General features: G+C 39.0%; 3 protein-coding genes across 10 annotated transcripts in view; 1 reads left to right on the top strand and 2 right to left on the bottom strand.

The window, feature by feature from the left end:
* The window catches only part of LOC122885441 (coiled-coil domain-containing protein 148-like), a 28389-nt gene extending 14770 nt beyond the window's left edge, over positions 1 to 13619 (top strand). For 7 of the 8 annotated variants that reach the window (XM_044216537.1, XM_044216539.1, XM_044216541.1 and 4 more), the window contains 6 exons: positions 1159 to 1365; positions 8762 to 8902; positions 10480 to 10598; positions 12100 to 12217; positions 12406 to 12540; positions 13392 to 13619. In XM_044216537.1, the coding sequence (XP_044072472.1) occupies positions 1159 to 1365; positions 8762 to 8902; positions 10480 to 10598; positions 12100 to 12217; positions 12406 to 12540; positions 13392 to 13535 (864 nt within the window). In that variant the 3' untranslated portion in view covers positions 13536 to 13619. Of the gene's footprint in view, positions 1 to 1158; positions 1366 to 8761; positions 8903 to 10479; positions 10599 to 11770; positions 11972 to 12099; positions 12218 to 12405; positions 12541 to 13391 lie in introns of those variants that run through there. The other variant, XR_006380114.1, reaches the window with a different exon arrangement.
* Positions 13620 to 13714: 95 nt separating this feature from the next.
* Positions 13715 to 16812, bottom strand: upp2 (uridine phosphorylase 2). Its single transcript, XM_044216543.1, has 7 exons — positions 16116 to 16812; positions 15842 to 15956; positions 15582 to 15740; positions 15319 to 15433; positions 14981 to 15190; positions 14682 to 14828; positions 13715 to 14454 (listed from the first exon to the last, which is right to left on the bottom strand). The coding sequence occupies exons 1-7, from the start codon at positions 16166 to 16168 to the stop codon at positions 14312 to 14314; spliced, it is 942 nt and encodes a 313-aa protein (XP_044072478.1). The 5' UTR covers positions 16169 to 16812; the 3' UTR covers positions 13715 to 14311.
* A 152-nt stretch (positions 16813 to 16964) lies between these two features.
* LOC122885443 (uncharacterized protein C7orf57-like) lies at positions 16965 to 21122 on the bottom strand. The gene is made up of 8 exons (XM_044216544.1): positions 20812 to 21122; positions 20500 to 20546; positions 20076 to 20228; positions 19887 to 19983; positions 19369 to 19489; positions 19005 to 19084; positions 17689 to 17771; positions 16965 to 17339 (listed from the first exon to the last, which is right to left on the bottom strand). The coding sequence occupies exons 1-8, from the start codon at positions 20820 to 20822 to the stop codon at positions 17335 to 17337; spliced, it is 597 nt and encodes a 198-aa protein (XP_044072479.1). The 5' UTR covers positions 20823 to 21122; the 3' UTR covers positions 16965 to 17334.
* Positions 21123 to 23661: the final 2539 nt, after the last annotated feature.

Raw genomic sequence — 23661 nt, 5'->3', positions numbered from 1 at the left:
ACCTGCTTTCTGTGTTCCTTTAGCTGACCTAAAGCAGAACCTGTCTCTCAGTTTCACTATCAAATGGTGTTCTAGCTAGCTTAGAGTGGACATCTCCCTCTGCTGGATGGGGCTGTTTATTGTCTATTATGACTTGATGACTTGATGATGATGGCCAGCAGAGTATTAGCAGGATTTCATAGTATTACCCTCATAATGTGCCATGGCAATAGTGTAAATAATTCATACCTCTTACCTTTTCTAACTATATCTTTGGAAGCCATTTTTATTTTCTCCTTTGTATGGCTCAGTCCTCGTGGAGACAGCACTCCACAGAGGGAATGTGGATGCAGCAGCGAAAGTGTAGTGCCACTTTAAGTGTGCACTGCAGACACAGTGCGGTACTTCCACATTCTTACTATATTTAATGTGTTGGCTAAAGTGCATGCATGCATGCACACACATACTGTGTTCATGCTCACTCACTTCAAACAACACAAGGAAGGCAACAGTAGTGAAGGAGAGGACAAGAGAAAGTGAAGAACAAAGGGTGGATCTTCCTCAAGTTCTAAAGTTGTGCATTAATAAACAGGATTTGCTTGACTGCTTCTGGCACTTCTGTTCCGTTGGCAGGTCTGTCAGCTCACTCATTTTCAATAAAACCAGTCAGCCGTCTAATGCCTTCCCACCGTCAGTTAGCCGCTATTAGCCCATAGATGAATATCATTCCCTCTGTTCCAAAGAAGCAGCCAAGTGATGCAGCCTCTGTGAGCGCTGACACAATGATGAATAGCTACAGGCATCCCTCACACAGAAAGGAACTGTTTTCCTTCAGGACATTTCACAGCCAGGAGAGAAGGACCATTTATACACCAGCAGAGTTAGATGTGACAGAGTTTTCCCTATGGTCCTGCTGCCGTTATTATAGACAGTATATCATGTTAGGGTGTTTGTGGATTTCTGTTTGCATGTCATCAGTTTGGCACAACACTGTGTTGCCAGTTGGGCCGCAGTACTTCAATCTTGTACAATGTGTTCTTCATATTCATCTTTCATTTTTTTCCATGGGTGATGATTTTTGTTTAGGGCTTATAAGAATAACTACACACTTGACCAATTAAGACATTCAGTAATGCCTTTGTGCAAACAATGCCTTTTTTGTGCATGATGTTCTTCCAGATGGAGCATGAACGTGTGTGGGACTGGCAGCGCTTCACCCAGGCACAGCTGAGAGTGGTGACCCAGCAGTGGCAGCGGGACCAGGATGAGCTGCTGGCCAGAGCCCTGGTCACCCTGCAGGAGGCGAGACATGTCCACCAGGAGGAGCTGGAGCTCCATAGAGACCGCCAGCACCAGCAGGACATCTGCTCACATCTCAGAGAGAAGGTTAGAACCTGGTATACCTTCACACCAGGAGCTGTCACGTTTCAGGAACAACATTATGAGACAGCACTTTTTATGTTGGCAATTATGCTACAGTCCTCCAACCCATATGGGTTGCAGGAAGTTGATCTATATCTTTGATATTATACTTCATTGTTCTGCAGCTTACCCAATATGAGCTCTCTATGGTCTACTTCTCTGCCATTCTTATTTATAAGACACACTCACTCACATGTATCCTTTTCCAACTATCACATGTGTAGATGGGATAGTTGTTGTGAGAGATGTGTGAGAGACCAGACAGGCAGCAGTGTCTGACTGCCTTCTTGTGTACAGTATATCTGCTGACGAGGCTGCATATTACGCCAGGCTGCCTGACAGCATCTCTCGCTTTTAGCTGCCACTTGGGATGGGCTGTGAATGCAAACAAGCTAATAAGGAGGGGCCTGCAAACATGATGTTGCTGTCTCTGAGGGGTGCTAGTTCACATTCACACAACAAACAAGTTACTCATATGAACAAATCCATGTGTTGTTGATGCAGTGCTGTACAAATTGAAATTGCTTTGCCTGCCAGTTAAAAAAAAAATGGTGCGTATGTCCTTTGGCTGATTAGATAACAAGACACTCTGATGTACTGAGGAAGGGTTGGTGTGGGCCATCACCACTGAGTCTAGTTTTGTCAAATAACAGGAACTATCACCAAACAGGGGGCAGTTTGCTGGTTTAGTTTTTTGCACTGTTGCTTTGCAGGAACACGGTCTTAGGTTTGCTTCCTCGAGACCTGTGGAGTTTGCATGTTCTCACTTCAAAAGCATTAATTAATAATCTCTCTCTTTTCAGTGTTTTTCACCCCCAAGTGTCCCCAGATTTAGTCTCTTCTGGATATGTAGTACTACTCTGCCCACATACCAGCCCATGTTAGGTCCTAATTTATAGTTTAAGGACTGTTTAGGAATTTGTTAATGTGCACTGACATCATTAACTGCACATATTCCACTGTATGTGAAGAACATTCATGGCAGGTCAAGCTGGGTATGTTGTGAACTAACAAACCCACATGCCTACTGCTGGGATCTTTTCTCAGGTCAATACAATGGAAACGCAACAATATATGACAATCTTTCTCTTAGTCACGGGGGGCACTCCCTGTACCACTTGCCTTGTACAATAATTGATTTTTCACATCTGTGTCACACTTCAAATGTTGCTTGGATAAACACATTTCTGCAGAGACTGGAGAACCAGATATAATATATCCCACATCCCACTTCAGACATCGTCTTTAAGTGGGGGTCTCAAAATACCAGCCCTTGGGCCAGATCTGTCCTGTGAGTCAATTTCATAAGCCCCCCTCCCCACATGTTTAGAATATGTTTACCATCGCCCGCAAATACATTTAAAAATAATTTCCCATTTAGATTTTCCCCATGTCTTTTATGTTAGTGTTATCATTTAATTTTCTAGCAAGGCTGCAAAATTGTGGCATAAAAACTGGCTCTTTATTTCAGAACCTAACTGTGCAACTTGTAAACATAAACACTTAAGATAGGACCAACAGCACTCTGATTTACTGCAGCATACCTGATGCCTGAGTCCAAACTCTCTCTCTCTAAACTGAAAAAACAAAGGTTAGATCTGGAAGACAGATTTTAAAAGAGGTTGACAATTGATTATTTTTTCAGTATGAATGCTTCCTGCCTCATCTTCAAGGAGAAAGATGGCATACTCAAGTACAATCAAGTGGCATTACTCTACTAAACGTGCAGAGCAGTATGCTAGGTACAAGAGAGGGAAGGGCATGTTGCTTGGCTTTGGAGTGTATAAAGTTAAAATACATACATGAAAAAAACACTAGAGGTTTTTATTCTCCTGAATGTTCAAACTGTCTCACTGGGAGAGAACATCTTGGCCAGTGAACCCTGTCATAAAAGATAATATCAGTGCATTTTTTCCCTATTGCCATAAGTATCCATGGTAAACACAAACTCTAGTGTATTTGCCACAATGAAAGTCTACTTCAGTCTGTTTTACTGCATGTTTGCTTTAACTCCTGGAAGTCATATGCTCCTTACAGCTTCTTCTTCTTCTTTCACTTTGACTAACATAATACATTATGATTGGACAGGAGTTTTTCTCCTAACTTGCTTTTATTATGCAGCCGATTATTACATTTAATTGGACTGATTTCACTTTATCCTTCAATATGCTCTGTCATTTACTACTGGTGTTAGTGAAGAAGCAAATTCAAGGGCAATAATCACTTCACATTCAGTGCCGTCAGAGTAGAGCTACTATAGATACAGCTGCAATGACTGTGGCATAATAAAGTAGGAAAAAAGACATGAAATGATGGTTATTCAAGACAGCAGTATATATCTGCAAGCTCCTTTTTAATATATTTTTGAAAACAACAGGGGCCTTTCACTTTCAGTATAGGTAAACCTGCACTAGAACATAAACTACACGCCACTGACTATAAGAAAAACACATTTCTGAGTGTTATTTTCATGGCTCTCTGAGGCAATAAGAAAAATAAAATCACACAGACATTTTCATTCCCATGACTTTTCCACATCCACAATTTTGGTTTAGTGCATGTGCACATATTTGAGTTTGTGTGGAGGCTCAGACGCCTGTTTGCATCCAATCTTTCTTTCCACTGCCTTTATCATCCCAGCACAGAGACACAGCAGCGAGACAAGATGGATTCTCCTCCCGTTGCATCTGTTTCTTTAACGCTTTGTTTTCTGCAGCTGCTCTCTCTGACCCAAGCAACTCTCCTGACTCTACTGTGAGTCATTCACCCCTCTTCAGAACAACTCCCTTTCTACACTCAAAATTTTATTCCTATTTTACTATGCGTGCTGTATAGTATAATATCATTTAGTAGAAGACTGGCGCAATGTATCTGGCAGGCCACTTATAAATGAATCAAAATCTATATTTTATGGAGGACTCATGGTCACCATCATTCATGACCCATCATTTAAGCACAGTTCATCCTCAGTTGTTTAACTTTGCTTTTCTGCATAGTGTATTTTACATACAGCCTACATACATACACCTTATACCCCAGGGGGTACTTCTACAGTTGTCAGGAGTGTTACGTGAAAGCTCAACTAATTAGTAGAACAGTTGAAATAGTTAGCTAAAAGTAATGGATACATGTTTCAGATAATTAGCCAAAAGTAAGGGATAAACAGTTCAAATTGTTAGCTGAAAGTAATGATAAACAGATGAAATAGTTCACTAAAAGTAATGGATAAATGGTTCAAATAGCTAAAAGTAATGTGAGTGTGTGTGAATGATTCATTTCTTTCCTATGAGCAGTACGGCACCTTGCATGGTAGCCTCTGCCCTCAGTGTATCAATGTATGTGAATGTGGTGAATGTGACATGTAGTGTAAAGCACTGTCGGAAGACTAGAAAGACGCTATACAAGTACAGTCCACTTACCTTTTACCAAATAACATCCAGTTTATAATCCATTCATAACATATTTGAGTGGTGCCAGTCAAGGGGTACACAAGCTTATCTAATAGGGTTGTGGGGGTATGTGAGACAAAAAATGTTTGGAACCACTGGTCTAGATGATGCTTCATTACAATGACATAAATTAACTAATCTAATAGAGACCCTCTTGCAACAGCTTCTACCAGTGTTAACTGGTTTTAAAGCTATAGCATTTTTTAAATAGATTAAGAAGATAAATGTATCTTTTTGCAATGTTTATAAGGTCTGCTGTGATGTTACTTATCAGCTAAGGTAGTAAGTTACATACTTGTTATATTTTCTAGCTGTGATTATGCAAATAACCACCCTTCTCCTTGCCTCCATGGGTTCAGATGAGAGCATATACTGGATGATTCTTGGTCAGTGCTGGTCTGGTTCTGACCTCATTATACGGAGCAAGGCTGTGTAATGCCAGCTCTCTTCTGAGGAACGTGTAGTGGGAAGAAATCCAGGGTAATTGATTTCAGAGTTAGCTTTTATCCCTCTGTTTTGGAAAGGGCAAGGCTGTCACACAGACCACAGCTTCTCCTTGAGAACCACAGACTGGCCATGCAAAGATGACTGGCTGCATTAATGTGTCTGGACACAGATGACATTACTGATCATACAGGAGCTCCAGATGTGATATACAGTATAAGGTTTATTAAAGGTGTGTATTTGAAAGGTAAAATGAAATGTATGATTAAGATAACTAGTTAACATTTAATGCATGAGATATGGCTTATTTCATTCCAGTATATCACTGAAAGACAGACTCTTCTTTTCAAATCATCAGCTGTTTGTTCTGCTGTGTTCTGTCTGCTGTAATTAGCTGTCATTGTTCTTGGTGTTACTGTTAATTCCAGCCTTTTATTCTGTCCTTGCTTTCATTTTGCCTCCCACTTATATCTCACTCCCAGGCATCTTTGATGAGCGATTGTGTTTTCTACATGAGTAAATAAAGCCTGGGGGGATGACAGATTGTTGCAACATGCTCAGGTGGGAAAGAGATGAGCAGGCCAACAGGACAACCGACATAACAATCGAAAGAAGAACGATTTTCATAAGACGGGAGGTTTTTCTTTTATTGCAAAAGCTCATTTTTTAATTTCCTGCTCTCCAGTGTACTTTGCAATATAAACAACACTGTTACAGATTAATTTATGCCCACATGATCTGTGTGCCCCTCCTGTTAGTGACTAACAAGTACAGCTCTTCATCCCTCTGGTGGCCGAATGGACACGGCAGAGTCTCAAGAGTTCTAACAGTTTTAACAGTGTGTGGACCACCAGTGTTTCAGCTGACACCTCTCTGAGGAGTTAATTGCTTATATGTGTATAATTTTTCCTCCGCAAAGTGATGTACCTGTTATGGACTTCAGGAAAATTCTCATTGTGCTAGCTGCAGAAATACAAAGATAATTGCATATTTTCGTTTTTTTCTCATCTCTTAATGCACATTATTTCTTGTCCCATTAAAGATTCAGTAAATCTTATGTGTCATTAATGTCACTCAGTAGATTGGTTCCACATATGGAGGAGAGGTGCTATTCTTATAACCACGCATTTTGCTGCTATAATTCACAGCAATGATGCTGGTTCATGATTTGCAGTTTTGTACGAGTTCATACCTAATCTGTTTCACACATCTGCTCTATATCTTAAAATTGTCATTCAATGACCTGCAACAGAAAGTTTTGGTGGCTGCAGCAACACCCCCTGACAGAAGACATCACAATAACTGTACAGTTATATTAACAAAGGCTTTGAGCAGGCTGCAGTGTGCAGATAAAAAGGCTATCATTCTTTTGTTATTCTGACATCTCTGCAGTCTTTTTGTGCTGCCTTGAAAAGGGATGGTGTCCCATTTCCTTTTGAATTCACAGAAAATGAGATTCCAGTGACAAATTACTGTAGACTGTACATAATGACCATTTTTTTCCTCTTTGTGCTCCCTAAAATGCCTTTTCATCTCTGCCTAAACAAGAAAGACAAAATCAGCCACTGTGGCTCTTACAGTGTTCACAGTGGATCTAAGCTATGAAGATACATTTCAGATTGTTCTGTGACCTTAGGTGACCACTGCAACCAAACTTTTTGCTTTATGAGACTATGGAAAAAACAAAGACAGTGTTATCTGTCACATGTTAGTTTGTATGCCTCAAAAAATATGTTTTACAGACCGACCCACCCACCAGGTTGTTTACACATCCCATCTCTCAAGGTTCCTAGCATCGAACATGCAGGTCCCTTATCTGGGCCAGGCCAGAGCTTGATGGATGGTTTAATTATGTGTGCTTGTTTTTCTGTATTTTTAAAAAACAAAGCTTCTTTAATTTTATTTTCAGGGGGGGGACAAGGAGAGAAAAATGGCGAATGACATGCCACAAAGGTTCCCAGCCAGACTCAAACAAGGGCTGTTGTAATTATTGTACATGGTCAGCATCTAGGTTAGAGCACTGTATATAAAAATCTCTCAGATGTTTTATACACTAAAGCAGTTTAGTAGGCATCTTTTCAATCATGTTAAAACTTTAATGTGCCATTGAGATTCTAGGTCTGGTGTTTTGCTCTGGGCAAAACGAGTAGTCATTGGAATCATTACTGTGACCTTTCAAAATCACGAGATTATATTACACCAGGCAATATTGGAATCAACGGCAACACCAACATATTACATATTAACACCCAGTAGCAGCAGGAACTGTAAAACAGGACAAATGGACAGTGCATGACCGCTGGAAAACAGTACTCACAGCATATGTAGCAGCGTAAATATTGGCAGGATGCTGTCACCATCGTTACTCAGTCACTATTCACTGTCACTACTCAGGATTGCTCTTCTGGTTGCGTAAATTGCATATTGAACCCAGTTTCGGGAAAATAGAGCCCTAAATATCTGCATGTGACAACATTTTGACTTCTAAAGAAGAAGCATGTAGTATCTCCAGCTTCAACACTGTCAAATAGAACTGGATTAGAAGCTGGATTGTTTTAAGTCTTCTCTCAAACACACAGCTGCTGCTTTTTCTCAGACAGACACCAAGTATGATTGACTTGATGATACTGCTGGTGCTAATGTGTGTGAGGCCATGTTAATTTGCAGTTCATTCCTTCAGGGATTCCTAAGCTCTCCTCTGATAGATCTGTGAATCTGTCTGCCCGGTCGGAATGCAACACTTTAATACCTGGCACGCCGCAGAGAGGCTGCTGTCACTCACTCCCCAGCAAATGTTGGACTGTGTGTGTGTGTGTGATAAGTTTAGACCGTCTGTTTCCAGATATCTAGCTGGGTGAGGGCAGTTTGCTTTCTCTGCAAACATGTGAACACAATTGTAGAAGAGAAATATTTGTCAATGTTCTGTCAAGACATTGTATCTCCATGTTTGGTTATTACCATATTTTCAGACAAGTTCACATGGGGTTTACACACACTCTTAGTTTCATAAAAGCTTTATTTGTTCATAAAAAGCTGATACTTTGAGATACATTTTTGCTTAGTAAATTTAAACTAAAAGTTAATGCTCAGAATCTCTACAATTAAAAAGTTGGATGGGCATCTTGGTGAAAATGAGTCTGTTTTTCTTGACTTTTTGGAATTTTTTATAATACCTGACCTGAGTTGCTGTATAAGGACAACGCTCTCCTCACTAGAAAAAGTTTTGTTTGTTATAGGGCTCATACACAAGGGTTTCCTTTACAATTCAATGCTTTGATGGGTCCTGGGGTGATCTAACACAAAGTGTGAAGGGTTCGTTTTGACACCTCTTCTAAAGTTCATGCCACACCATGGCAGTGGGGCTCAGATGGTTGTCTCCCTGTGAGTGATTCTTTCAAGACAGCTGTTGATGGACAATAACCTACTGTTTGTTTCTCCCTGGTGCGTATTTGCATGTGTGTTTGCAGCTGCAGCAGTGGCGGGCCCAGCAGGAGGAGGTGGCGAAGCTGGAGGCAGCTATAGCTGCTAGACAACAGGAGGAGGAAGAAGCAAGAGTAAAGAAGGAGCAGGAGAAGGAGACCGCCATCAGATCAAAGCAGAAAGAAAAAGTAAACACATCTTCATCACACCCATCACAATAAATGTGTCACCCAGGGATAAATGGGTTACACACGACTTTTGTAAAAACAAGCGTTATGATCAAACCAAGTTGAATTACATTGTATAAGAGATCTCCATAAATAGGTATATTACTAAATATTCTTTCTAGATGATAGATGATATTTTTTTATCCTTTGTTCACAAGTCCAAGTAGACATATGACTCAGAAGGAATGGAAGAAGAAATGTATTGCTAGAGAATGCATAATATTGCGAGGTAACACAAAACATATTGCGAGGGAATGCAAAAGTAGTCATCAAAAAAAATCCTGCTGTGACCTTTAGGGGCCTCTAAGTTACAAAGTGCTTTCCAATAAAGACATATAATAAAAGCAAATAATATCCAGAATTTAAGACATAAACATGATAAAATAATTTAAATAATTACAACAAGTACCATCAGTTAAGAAAAAGCCATACGATAAAAGTGAGTCTTAAGAAGAGATTTAAAGGAGGATACTGAGTTTGCCTGCCTGAGATTCCCAGGCATGGAGTCCCACAGCTGAAGGGCCCGGACAGTAAAAGGCTGCTCACCTTTAGTGACAAGTCGAGATTTTGGAACCATTAGTAGGGCCCTGCCAGAGGATCTAAAGCGGCAATCAGACTCAAAGGGAGTTAACAAATCACAGATGTAGGCAGGAGCCAGACCATTCAAGACTTTAAAAACAAGCAGTAAAATCTTAAAATCAATTCTATATCTCACAGGTAACCAGTGAAGGGCAGCAATAGTTGGTGTAATGTGGTCGCTTCTCTTAGTACGGATTCAACGGGCTGGTTAGGCAGGGGACCAATCAGAGAATTTATGGTCTTAAAAAGGATTCTGGGATTGTGACCCTGTTTAGTATGGATGACTACATAAAAAGCAATGAAAGTTATTGTGGCCTATTTTATAGAACCATTGGAAATGCTATGTAGGTGTCCCAAACTTGTTTGCATTAGATAAATAAAAACATATTATCCTTTGGGAAATCAGGAGCTCTGTATAAAATAAAACCATATTACCATACCATAACATAAGGTTTCCAATATATGCCAGCCATTTGATAAAATTACACTAGCTTCCAGTTACTTACCATTGGTGGCTACACTGTTTGAAAGATTTAATTGTGAGCATGCATGGAGATCAAATTGAAATCATATGTTGTTACAATTATCTGGGTATTTTGATCATTCAATTTAGTTATTGTCCTCACAGGTACAACAATACCAGAATGTGTGTGTGTGTGTTTGACTGTTTAATTAACTCTCTCCTCAGGGGTCTGCTAGGAGAGCATGGGCAACCTGAGACACTCTCTGATTAATGAGAGCATTTAGGCTGCATTGGATTCCATATAATTTAGCACAATAGTCTGCCAGACATTGAAATATCATCTCATTCTCTCTGTCTACTCTTATCTGATTCCTGCTCTGTCACAATCGATAGGACATGACGATCCTAAGAGTTCTGTGGGAGTCATATTAGTGGGAGTGTGGCTACTGTTCTTGTGGCTGTTGTTATTCTTTGTAAACTGTTGTTTTTCCCCCAGGTCAGGCAGTTTTATTTAAAGCAGCAGAAAAGGAGGGAGGTGCTGGGGCAGAGGGATCAAGAGAGACTCGCTAATCTGAGGAGTGTCATGGAAGAACAGGCAAGGCGAGATAAAGAGAGGTAAGTGTTGCACCTTGGGACCTTGAGTTTTCAAAGAGATGCTAAAAGAGTTGCTAAAAGAGAATCCAGAACCCTAGAAATAAATTATTGCCCGTTACCAAGCATGGCATGACATGTCCCATATGCTTATGGGTTTACAAGTGCTTACAATCACAGATATACTACAAATACATATTTATGTTTTTTATTAATGTATCCAGTATCAATGTTATAATCATTAACATGGCACTTCGCCATACATGTACATGTCAAAAGCAATTTACTAGTCATATGGAGTACTACTCAGCCTGTGAAAACAGACTGTAATGTCATCTGTGGCTCTACAGGAGCTTTGTCAAGAAAACATAGCCCTGATGATGTCATTAAGATTATCTGAGACCAAGCAGGGAGAGTCTAATAAAAAGCTGCTATTTGGTTGCATTTTGAGAAGTATAGGATTGAGGATATTTGGAGGTTGACCCATTATAGGGACTAAAAGTCAGGATATTTCGGCCACTGCTGCTTCGATTTTGACCATTCTTTTTTTAATCTGTCCATTGTGAGTCAACCAACTTGTGTGGAGTGAAGTGCAATACTAAATTGATGGGATTTCCTTTTAACTGAAAGACAGACTAAGGGAGACTGATAAACAGAACCTCACATTAAAATACCTCCTGGATTGCACTGCCTTGATCACAGATCATGAGACGTGATCCACAAGACATCTAGAATATTTCCATCAGATGGTGTGATGCAGCCATGTAAAGATCATATAGCTTCAATGAAGAGCGAGAACAAGCTGTTACATGATATACAGTATATGTGATGATGTTAGAAAGTGTGGAATGAGATGATTTTAACAACCTTAGAGCTATTTAAGGGGAAATAAAAGGGGTACAGTGGATGTTAAGGAGTTAACCTCTTTATTTGTGGACTCCAGATTCACTCAACTTCATGCTCTTTAACAGCAACTTAACAGCAGCTGAAAATCTTGTTTTTTTCTGAACTCCAGTGGTTTAACTTCTCACCTTGCTGCAGTGATGTGGAAGTGTATTCCAGAGTGTTTCAGTACATCACTGTTGGGTGTGGTTAAAGGTGTAATACACTTGAAACATTGGCCCAGAGAGGGCAGTGAAACACTACTGGTGTTAAGTCACTCTTGAAAAATATTCTGTTTGGTGTGATTTGCTTAGCATTTCTCTGCAGAGACTGGCGTTAATACCAGATAATGGTGTTGATGGGTTTGGCTGTGTGAATGAGCTTGGGCAGGAATGAGAACAGGAATCATGGGAGGCTGAGAAAGAGATAAAAACAGATGACGGGAGAGGAAATGCACTCTGGCAGCTCCATAAAACCCTCCACAGCCCGGAGGCCTGCTGTGTCGGGAGCGATAGGTAATGTTGGTCGTGGCTGTGGCAGAGGAAGAGAGGGGCTGTTTAGGTCTGATGTCCATCAGAATCAGAATCAGAAATACTTTATTGATCCCCGTAGGGAAACTCTTTACCCTTTGTGCTCCCTCTAGGGTGCAGTTTCGGGCAGATATGTTGCAGCGGCGAAGGGAGGAGAGAGAGGTGCGGGAGCTTGAGCGGCAGAGAGAAGAAGAAGAGAAACGGAATCGTCTGGAAGTTCTCAGAAACCAGGTGGATCATTATCTGCTCTTAACCTTTTCAACCACTCTGATTTTCTCTGTCAGTTGTAATGACCTACAAGAGAAGACTTGGACTCATCCTTATCTGAGTCGAGGCATCACTGCCACCTCATGGCAGTAAGTAAGAAGACAACTGTATGTTGTCAATATAGTAAATGTTTTTTCCCCTATTTATCTTAGGTTGGGGTGGTGGCAGAGGCAGACCCAGAGAGGATGATGGCAGATACAGACGCTTGGAGGAGTCGGCACTTGAATGTAAAGGAGTTTGAGCTCCAAAGGCCTCTCTACAGTATTAACACGTACACAGACACACAGGTGAGGCATGATAACATCTACCGTCATATAAGCTTTAGCTTTGTATGATTACGAAGGCTCTACAGTTGGATGGTCATTTGCCCCAAACTCCTTATCTATACTCTACATATTATGAACCTACAAGGCCTCTTTACCCAGTTTCCTTGATGATATTCAGCTGTTGTTTAGTTTCATCTTGGGTTAGACTGAGCATTGACCCATGCAGTGGAGGAAAATTATGCAAGCTGGGTGGCTGGTCAAACAATGTTTGTCCTCATGTCAGATAACTTTATACACAGCCTTGATCTCAAGGCCACCCAGTCAATCAATCAGTGGACTATAGAGTCTGTGTGTGTGTGTGTCTGTGTGTGAGTGTGTATTACTCATGTTGTAGAGGCATAAATCTATTTACACAGTCACATTGTGGGTTTGCAAGTCCCCATAACATAAATCATTACATTTTAGGGTGTAGACTTTAAAACTAACCTTACCCTAAACTTAAGTTTAGGGTAAGGTTAAGTGCAAGTAGTGGTTATGGTTAGGGTAAATCTCCAGGAAATGAATGTAAGTCAATGTAATGTCCTCTCAAGTGATGGAAACATTACTGTGTGTGTGTGTGTGTGGTTTTGTCATCAGTATAGAGAACAGGTTAGAGTTTGGTTATTATGTAACACATGCACTAATGATTATCAGACAAATAATCTCCTCCAATACCAAGCCATGAAGGATTAATGATTTATCTTGTTTCAAACCATAAAAACAAACATTGGTAACATAGTGGGTGTGATCTAGTATGAAACAGCTGGAAATTATATTATTATGTATTATTTACTGTGGGTTTTTGTTGGGTTTTTTTTACATCTGTTTTCCAGATTGTGTCTGATCCAAGAGTGCGGGTTGAGCAGGCTCTGCGGGAGGCTGGTCTGCACCACAGCCAGTATGCCAAAGAGGTTCTGTCTGTTATCAAGCCCCCCAAACCACCTCGACGAGATACCAAATCCATCCTCAAATTCTGACCATGTTTGGGGGTCACATTATTTAGTCCCACCAACTCTTGTTTTGGTACTGACCATTATATTAAATGTAAATAATACATTTTACTAAGCTGCATGTGTAAGAATCATATTCACAGTTGGACAGATCATGCTGTTTGGAACAACAGCTGCTGTACTCACAAAGTAGCGACACAGTGCAATTACTATTATTGACTTTTATTGTAGGTTTTAAACTCTACAGCATCTCATGAGAAATACAGTATCCTACAGTACAGTAAATGTGAAGTGGTTTTCTTGATCCTACAAACATCCCTTCAGAATTTGGAATTGTCTCTATATCTATTAGATTTGTAGTTATAGCTAAAATGATTATTGTCTATAAGCCGCATACATGGATTGCCACCAAAATATAATCAGTTGTTTTTTTTCCAAAGGAACAATCTGAATTTTTTTTGAGATGTCGTAAGGACAGACAGACAAACAAACAGCTGTTGTGGACTTTCTTGGCAGACTTATAAGTGTAAGTCACAAAAAATCAACATACAGAAAACATTTTTAAGTACCAGAATATTAAATATTAAAAGATACAATACAAACTTAGATATACAGTATATATGCCACATACAACATATTTTAGCTTCATCAAAGAAATCATAAAAATCTTGACAACTTCTTAAATAAGTTTCTAATACACATATTGACATGTTAAGTACAGTATATATAAATATCCACATATCAGTCAACCCTATATACACTCTATTTGGGAGGCTGGGGTTGGGATGGGAGACGTAGGGGTCTCAGACAATAAGTCCCAGGTGCTTCTTGATAAAGTGGGACACCAGGACTTGAGGTCTCTGCTGGTACTCCACCAGAACATCATGAGAAGAGGTGATCTGGTCTCCCTCAAAGCGGTTCAGCAATGCAACACAGACCACAGCCGCTGGAGAGAAAGGGGAGATTATCATATCATATGTCATATAGTATATACTAAAGTGGGACATCAGTGGGTCAGATTATAAATCAGTAGAAGGGAGACACGTATCTATCTATTCGGAATTCTGTACAACTTATGTCGACCAATATCTACTTGACAGATTGTATCCCCAAACCAGTCAATAAGCTGTGCCACTGTACAGAATGTTCTACATTTTGTAACAAAAACAATACCTTTGAGGCCACAGACGCGGCACATAGCAGCGAATACGGTGGACTCCATTTCAATATTCCTCACTCCGGCTTCGTAAGCTTTCCTCAGATACTCCAGTTTTTCTTCACGAGAGAAGGAGCAGAGAGCTCCGTCAAGTCGGCCTTGACCTAGAGAGACACAGCACACGATTTGTCACTACCTGACCGATGGTTTTGAGCTGTGGACGTTCTTGCCTGTACGCCTCATGTGGGACGGGGTGATTAAAAAATGATTTGCAAATGTGATCACAGACAACCTGAGTGTGAGATGCTATTCATACCTTCATAAAAGTCATGGGTGCACATGGTGTTTCCAATCACTGTTGGAATGTTTTGAAGCTCAGAAGAGCACTGCAGAAGCTCACTGACCACTCCCTTGTCCAGCTCAGTGCTCCTGATGATAACTTTACCCAGAACCACCTGCTCAAACTGGGGGCGGAAGGAGTAGTCCACTGCTTTATCCGTGATCACCACTGTCCCTGGAGCCAGGCCTGGAGATGACACCAGGCAGAAATTTAAATCTATTTTGTTTTAAAGTCATTGTCTGATAGCCAGGATAGAGGAAAGCTTCATTTGAAAACGTTTTTCACTTTCAAAACAAAAAATACAATGCACTTACCGACTCCACCAGATGTTCCAAGGCGAAACACGACCACGTCACGGCTCTGAGCATGGTGGAGCAGTTTGATGAGCTCGTGCAGCATGATGGAGATGGAAGGGACACCCATGCCATGCTGTGATGGAAACAAGATCAGGATGGAAATTACATATAAAAAACATTATTAACATTTTTAAACCAGTAATGCAATATTTAAAGTACTAGCTATTAACGCCTACTAGTATATATTATTGTTCTGTAAAAACTGGTTAAGTAATATTTACACTTATAGAGAGCACTGGTCCCACTTTATACATGCAGTAGCGATCAGTTCCCTCACAGATATCTCTGATCTCCTCTGGGTTTCCAGGCAGTTTCAGCTCCTGGTGGATGAACTGGGCAAAAGCCTTCATTCGATTTGCACTGCCACCAACACACACAAACTATGGGAAAAACAGAGAAAGAAGACTAGTGAATTCTGTTTTCTAGCTTTCGAAATTGTAAACCCAAAATTAGGTTTTTTTTTAAGTTGCATTTCACAAACCTTAATATCTCCAAACATTTCTGGAAGGTTGTGAGTCTTGGTGCTCAAGCTGAAGTGGTAGAGAATATCCTCCTCCATGGTGTCCAAGTAGGGATTTTTCACTTGGACATGTTGTCTAAGAGCAATATAGTACAGAATATTATTAAATGGACAGATTGCTTAAGTGAATCCTAAGGACTAAGTATATGCTCTGAATGGATTAACACAATTACACTTGATTTTGAGGAGCAACAAGAAACAAGTCCAAGCTTAGTTGAGGTTCCCAAATACTTACTTGATATACTCACTGTGGTCACTCCCCATACAGTTAAGTAAAATCGGTGCCATGACTGCAGAAGATGCTTTGAAATCCAGTTTAAAATGTCTTCAAAAGTTGTTCTGCTGTAAAACCTCTGAATACTTGTTGCAGCTGTTTTCGAATAAGTTATGTCTGACTGCAGAGCTGATATAGTGGTGACCTCTGGCCTTGCCACTGATTGGTTCCAGAGAGAGGAGTAACATCTCACAAAAACATCCACCGGCCACAAACAGAGCAAGATCAGTCACACATCAAAATGATGACTGACATAAAAGGTGGCTAAGTACGAGCTGCAGTCAGTGATTATCATTCAGCAATTCCCAATCAGTTATATTTTATAAGGGGTTGAGTCATGCTTTCCCCCTGTAAAAAGACCATCTTCCTGTTACATCAAGATGTGTAACAGATTCATAGGGACCTAAAAAGATAAGAAAACCCTGTCAGCGGCAATGAAAACAACTTGTGTGACGTAAACTGCTGTTATAACGGAACTCGAGAAACCATGAGTTGGAGTGTGTAGTGTCAACACAATAGCCAATCTGAAGCCTGTGAATAAATGATGTTATGACATGCAGCTTTCTCAAGTAACACTGCGATAACCTCTGACATCGGCGTGCAATACATTGGCATGTCAAAACTATGACACACAGAACCAACTTAATCTGTTTTAAGAGCAATATTACATATATGATGTGTCTCAGAAAATGGGCCATCATTTGCTGTAATGTTACAGTATTTTGTGGCAAATTATTCACATTCAAATTTCTGCCTGCGGGAGCAAATACAATATGGGTATATAAGGCAAAAGTAAAAAAGATTGTGAAACATTTTTAATAACTTTAATTTTATTTGAAATATTTGACTTTTATTCCTTAAAGCTGCCTTTTACAGAGTTACAGACACAGCAACAAACTTAACACTAGAGTTAATGGTGCCTTCTTTACTTAAGGAATGCAGTTAATCAGTAACCACTAACAGGCACAATAAATAAAAGGTCCAAGCTTTAATTCAATGAAGCACTTTCATACTTGAGTAATACATCTAACATGACAAAACAATTGCAACTAAGTAAAATGTTTGATGCGGCTCAGCATGAAGGGGCAAAGACATTAATGTTGTTAGAGGAGAGGATGGCAACTATTCCTGTTGGAAGCATTTGAGTTTGTACATCCTTTTCCCACGCACTGGCAGTCTTCTAATCTGTTGACATGGAAATGTATACGAGCACGAGTCATTCACCTAATTATTATCACATAATTCACTAATAATCTCATACATTATACGGACAAGAGGCATCATAAATTCTTAATGGCTGAAATCTTAATGTTTCACACCTCAAATTTTGTGACCATCATTTCATTATGTACTATATCCACAGATTAAGTCATATAAAATCAATACACTGCTAAAGGGCTTGGCTTCATTTCCTTTTATTATAATAGAGGTGAATTTTGATAGCATGATAAAAAAAAAGCACGAAAGGAAATGATTTATGGTGGGTGACCTGGAAAATTGGAACTCAAATTGTCAGAAACACTGAGCTACTTACTTGACAAATCAGCGTTGTCTTCTGCATAACCAAAGCTCAACAGCTTAGACATGTTGACAGGAGGTGGTTTCTTGTCAAACACTCTGTGAGAACACCAAAAACATAAAGTCCAAATATGATGGAAATGCAATTTTTGGAAAAAATTTTCATGTAAATCAAACCAGATGGTGCTTTTGTAGTTAAAAATATGATGTAATGTTTTGTCATCGCATGCCAGAGAGACTACAGCGGACACAGTTTAAACATTTAATATGGACCCTAACTTTCCAACATTGTATACCAAGACAAACTCTGACTACTCATTACAAAAGTATTGTTCCAACATAGCGCACAGTCAACAACTGGTATTTACAATCGTCAGTTTTCTCTTCATCTTATACCAAACCACCAACTCCACTAAACTATCCATTGAAACATGTAATTTAATCTCAGATTTTGTTTTTTATCTTTCTTGAAATAAAGCAGAAAAAGGGTGTGATGTAATTGTTTTAAATTCTTAAAGTCAATATCTTGCACCAAGACTCTGTATAGCTGATCGCTGCACTGCAGTGACGAAAATAACTGATTATATTTTTGCCTGTTTTAACACATATGATTGGAGGACTTTTTTGCAGTGGATCCTTTGTGGACTTGTTGATGTACAGTATCATAACAATACATGCACTATGACCACAGTCTTTACTGTCTTGTCTCTGTAGCATTGTAATAATAAATAAATAAATAAAATAAAATAAAGTTTTTATTATTATTGTTATTATTATTATATTGCATGTGAGGTTATTTTGTGTTTTTGATGAGTCATTGACAGTTTCCATAAAGGTACAGAGAACACACAGCACGGACCAGTAGTGAGCCAAAGCAAACAGGTGAACGTCCAGGTTTGTCTAGACACCATTGCTCTGTGTGCTGTTTTGTTTGACTGCAGCCTGCCATTTCTGCTTAGTAACAACATCGAGACATCCCTTTTAATTATGCTACCTAAGTACAGATTTTTAAAAATGTATATCTGTAGTTAACTAAATTACACATAAAGAACTTATGATTATAGATTAGGTAGAATAGGTTAAGTATGTATTAAACTAATATAACTGCTTTGTACTATGACTCCAAAACAATGTATTCCTTTTACTCAGTTATTTCCACTCACAATAACTGATATAGTCTGACATAATAAGATCAGTGGTCTATAATAAATCTATTGTATTTAGTGCAATTCTGTTTCTGAGAGTTGTAAAATGTGGCATTCTGAGACACCAGCCACTTTTACTGACTATAATGCAGAACAACAGCACCATCTTGTGGCCGCATGAACTTACATCCTCTTGAATTTGCTGGCCTCATAATATTGATTGGATGTCTGCAATTTTTCCATCTGGCTGTAATGAACATTGTCGTTCTGCAGAACACAAAGCAAAGTCACAGTGCATGGTCGTTATTTTGTGAGTGTAAATACAGCCAGGATATCTTTTCTCTCCATATCTTGCTTCAATTTGGCAGTATGTAGGTCTGCTCGATCAAGTAACAACTAAATGAAGTGTGTAACACTACAGCATCCCTAACAATCCTTCAACTTTGTCTTAAAACATAGGGTCACAACTGACTAAAACAACACAAGAGATAGAATAAACTGTTTTTGTGGTGGCTCATGTGGCTAAATTACTTTGGCATTTCTCTGTTTACCTTCTCTTTGCCATTGCTGCTGCTATCATCCCTCTCCCAGGCTGACATATTGTCAGTCCCAAAGGGGGGCTCTAGCAGTTGAAAAGCTCCAGGGTTTTTCTTCTCTTCACTGTTAATTAGACTGTTGGAAAAAAAACAACAATATACGGATATGAAATGTATCCTTCACTTAATGATAACTGGAATATATAATGAAGAATAAATAATCAGCCATTATGGTGGCTGATTGTTACTGTTTATACTGTCCCATCTATTTGGTAGGACTTTAAAAGCTTTTTACAAGTGCTATAATAGTAATACTGTAATTGTTAGTGTTATTAGCAATATTAAAAGTAATAGTAGCAGGAGCAGGTAGTAGCAATAGCAGCAAATGTGTAATAGTGTGGTAGCATTATTGGCACTATCATTACAGTAACAGTACTGGCAGTATTAGTATATTAGCAATAAATGGATGATTTTTTAATCACAAACTGACTACAAGTCAGAGTGCATGATAATAAGACAAATGTTACAAGTACCTTGGTTTGTTATTGTCTTCTGATGCAGTGCAGAACCAGTCTGGAGGTTTGTATGCATTCGATTTAGAAGTAATTGTTTCCTCATGCCACAAAAGTCCTGTTGAACAAGGATGAAAAAATAAATGTAGGCAAAATGTATTAACCAGTCAGAGGAACATGTGTAGATATAAGGCAACAGGATGGCTCTACCCTTATGCCCTCCTTGTTTTGCAAGCTTGACATAGTCAGAATCACTCTCTAGGACTCCGGCCCTCCGCCCTCGGGCCCTCTCCTCTGGAAGAGAGCTGATGGTTGGGGACAGTCCTGGGATCTGAGAGATCTGGGCATTTATTCCATCGTACCCTGGTTCAGTTAAAACACACACACACACACACACACACACACACGCACACACAGTAAGGAAAGAAATAAGGAAAGATACAATAATTATTCATTGCTTCAAATGAACTACACTATCCCATGTACTAAGTTACCCCACACTTGACCCAGGCGAGTGATAACTCGGCAGCATCTTCCCATCAGGGAATAGTCCAGTAGAATAGTCCACAGCTACACAGATTACAACGTGACGTAACTAAACTAAACTAAGTCAGTATTAAACAGTTGTACTTGCCAGCTTTTGTCGACAGAAGATCGTTACTCATGAGAATTGAGGATTTTCTAGTGGAAATGGAAACAAAACCCGGCACACTGTCAACCTCTTCGACGATAGCTTGCACGAGCGAGCATTATCTTTAGCATCAACGTTACATTAACGTTAGCGTCGGTTTGCTAACGCTAGTTGACGGCAGTTAATCTATCCAAGACTTATATTAAACACAAATTGTAAGTGACGGCACGAATTAGTTTACAGAAAATAAAGTTTAAAACACGGCAATTATACAAATGTTCTTATTTATATTCTGAGGTTGTTTTTTTTACTTACTCTGAATACATTTTGGAAGCAGAGCAAGAAACTGCTGTGTACGGAGCACTGACTGTTTGGAAGTTGTGACCGCGTTGCTACGGAAACCTGTTTTAGGTACAGCCTGGAGTACAGCCGCTGCTCAGTGATGTGTGGTGTAACGTCAGATAGAAGGAACTGGGGTACGGTTTCTTCTGACTCAACGCCACTGTTAGTTAGTTAGTCGGTTAGTTAGTTAGGTCGGTTAGTTAGTTAGTTATACGCTTTCTTAGGATATGGCCGTGGAAAATATTGTTTGGTTAGCTGCCCGGTGCCCGTTAAAATCGTATAACGGTGTCCTCTGTGAGATAGTTCTGGTCAACATAACGTTACTATTCTAAGTTACTGCTGTGTCACGTCACTGGTAAAACGAGCCTAACCAGTTAAACGGTGTATAAACTTCTGTGGTGTATGCACAATGTTTTGTGTTTTCAACAATTAAAAAAGAGTCATGCATTCAAAAGTCATGCATTCAAAATTTAGTAAAGTAAAAGTACAGAAGCATTAGCATCAAAATATACTTATACCAAAAGTAAAAGTAGGCTATACTACATTTCAGAACAATGTTTACGTTATAAGTGGATTATAATTAGGCTATTGATGCAATTATGTGTGAGCGTCACTTTATTGTTGCAGCTCGTGAAGGAAAGGTGTGGCTGATTTGAACTACTTTATATACTGCTGGGTAACTTAATCTATGTCAGTAATGTTGCCTATTTGTTGATTACATTTGGTATTAATAATCTAAATCTACAAAGTAACTAGTAACCCAAGCTGTCATATACATGTAGTGGAGTAAAAAGTACAATATTTACCCGTAAAATGTCGTGGAGTAGAAGTATAGAGTAGCATAAAATAGAAGTACTCGAGTAGGTATGCTCCTTTCTGTTTGTGGGCCCACATGTGCTGTAGTGTAGGCTTTCTGATGTTAAAGAGCTGGAATGCTGAAACATTTCCGTAATGTGTTGACAGTGTTGAGTAATGGTTAAAAAAATCATTGATGCACTGCACTCTCAGAAAAGATGGATCTCCGGAGGGTCTTTGTAGAAGCAGTGATGGAGTTATTACTGTGAAATTAGACGTCTATTTTAATGCAAATGTGCCTAGCTATTTGAAAAGATATTCGGTGGTTTTATTACAGAAAAATGAGGATGTGTTCACTACAGTGGGCTCTTAATTGCTTTTTAGTAGCCTAATCGCCGTAAGTATTTTAACTGTGACTTACTGCTTAATGATTTGGTGTTGTTATTAAATGAACTATCTGAGTATAGGAGTATCTTTCAACCAAAAATTTTCTTTCCACCCATAGTCCTACTATATAAGCTGTCCAAGCACAATATTCTGTTTATTATAACCAATAAAGTAATAGTTCAAACTTTCTATAAAGAACTAATGACAAAGTCTGTGCTGTAAGTGACACAAGAATAAAATTATGTCTTTAGGTAAGTATCATACATATGAATACCTCATAGGATAATATGTTTGGAAACACATTTTTTGTGTTTACTGACCATGTTTGTTTTTAAACAAAATTTCATTTGTATTGCTTGAAATATGCCCAAAAGCTTGCACTCCTTCACTCCTTGAATGCTGAGTCGGTAACATGCGCAGAGCAAACGAAATAGCAATGGTCCTTTAATTACGCACGTCAAGGTAGCCAGAGAGAATAAGCATGTGACAGGAAATGTACGCTTTTGCTTCAGCATAAAAGCACAGTGTATCGCTGGAGAATATTTGGGTAATCAGATGATGAAAAAAACCCTCTGTGAGTACAATAGGTTATTTCATTAGGGGTTTACTGTATTCTAGTTCAATCTATATTCTTTAGTTCAATTTACAATATAGCAAGAACAACAAGGCGCTACTTCATAGTCCTACTCCACTGCCTTTCAGAAGGAAATGTTGGCTGCTTTTTCATTCCACTATATTTATTTGACACTGTAGTATTACTCTGTAGATTCAGATTTTTCATTTTAAAAAAACATGCAATCAGTTTATAACATATGATGCATTGCTATAGACTTAACTATAAAGCACGGCTGGATTACCAACCAGGCAAAGGGGGCAACTGCCCTCGAACTCCAGGGGCCCCGAAAGCTACTGTGTATCAGAGTGTGAGAGGAGTATGGAATCAATGGGAACCCAGCAGCTCATTTTTGCCCAGAGAACTGTTGGCAGTTTAATCCAGCCATTTGTAACAGTATGCATAATAGTTCAAATTAGCTCCACCTCGACCAGCTACAACATTAAAATGCTGCTTACACATTAAGGTACCAGTGACGATAAAACACAAATATGATGTACATACGATGTGCAAGTGGCCATTCTGCATAATCAGTACTGTGACTTTTGATACTTAAGTGCATTTAGCTGAAGTGGTGGCAGAAGTATTCAGATCCTATACTTCAGTAAAAGTAACAATACCACAATATAAAAATACTCCATTAAAAGTAAAAGTCTTGCATTGAAAATGTTAATTAAGTAAAAGTACATAAGTATTATAAGCCAAATGTACATAAAGTATTAAAAGTAAATGTAGTCAATGCAGAAAGATAGTCCCTGTGAGTTTTAATACGAATATAGAAAATTATATTTTTTGAATTATTATTACTGATGCATTCATGTGTAAATAGCATTTTACTGTTGTAGTTGGTTGAGGTAAATATTTGGGTAGCTTAAGCTAAAACAATGCATCAAATTTTATAAGGTCATGATATGTTTTGTATGTAAAATCTTAATTTTCACACTCACTACTAACTACAACTCTCAAATATATGCAGCAGAGTAATAAGTACAATATTTCCCCTTGAAATGTAATTGAGTAGAAGTTTT

Source organism: Siniperca chuatsi, linkage group LG12, assembly GCF_020085105.1.
Source record: "Siniperca chuatsi isolate FFG_IHB_CAS linkage group LG12, ASM2008510v1, whole genome shotgun sequence".
NCBI lineage: Eukaryota > Metazoa > Chordata > Actinopteri > Centrarchiformes > Sinipercidae > Siniperca > Siniperca chuatsi.
This window is presented reverse-complemented; position numbering and strand designations above follow the sequence as displayed.

Bases quoted from the DNA above. Each gene is read 5' to 3' on its own strand.
- upp2 (XM_044216543.1), bottom strand. From the start codon at position 16,168: ATGGCACCGATTTTACTTAACTGTATGGGGAGTGACCACAGTGAGTAT. The intron at 15,741-15,841 runs GTTTGTGAAATG...TTTTTCCCATAG, and splicing joins AAATGTTTGGAGATATTAAG to TTTGTGTGTGTTGGTGGCAG. The intron at 15,434-15,581 runs GTAAATATTACT...TTTCCATCACAG, and splicing joins GACCAGTGCTCTCTATAAGT to CATGGCATGGGTGTCCCTTC.
- LOC122885443 (XM_044216544.1), bottom strand. The intron at 20,229-20,499 runs GCAAGTACAACT...TAACTGAACCAG, and splicing joins TCTTCTGTCGACAAAAGCTG to GGTACGATGGAATAAATGCC. The intron at 19,490-19,886 runs GTACTTGTAACA...TTTTTCCAACAG, and splicing joins GAAGACAATAACAAACCAAG to TCTAATTAACAGTGAAGAGA.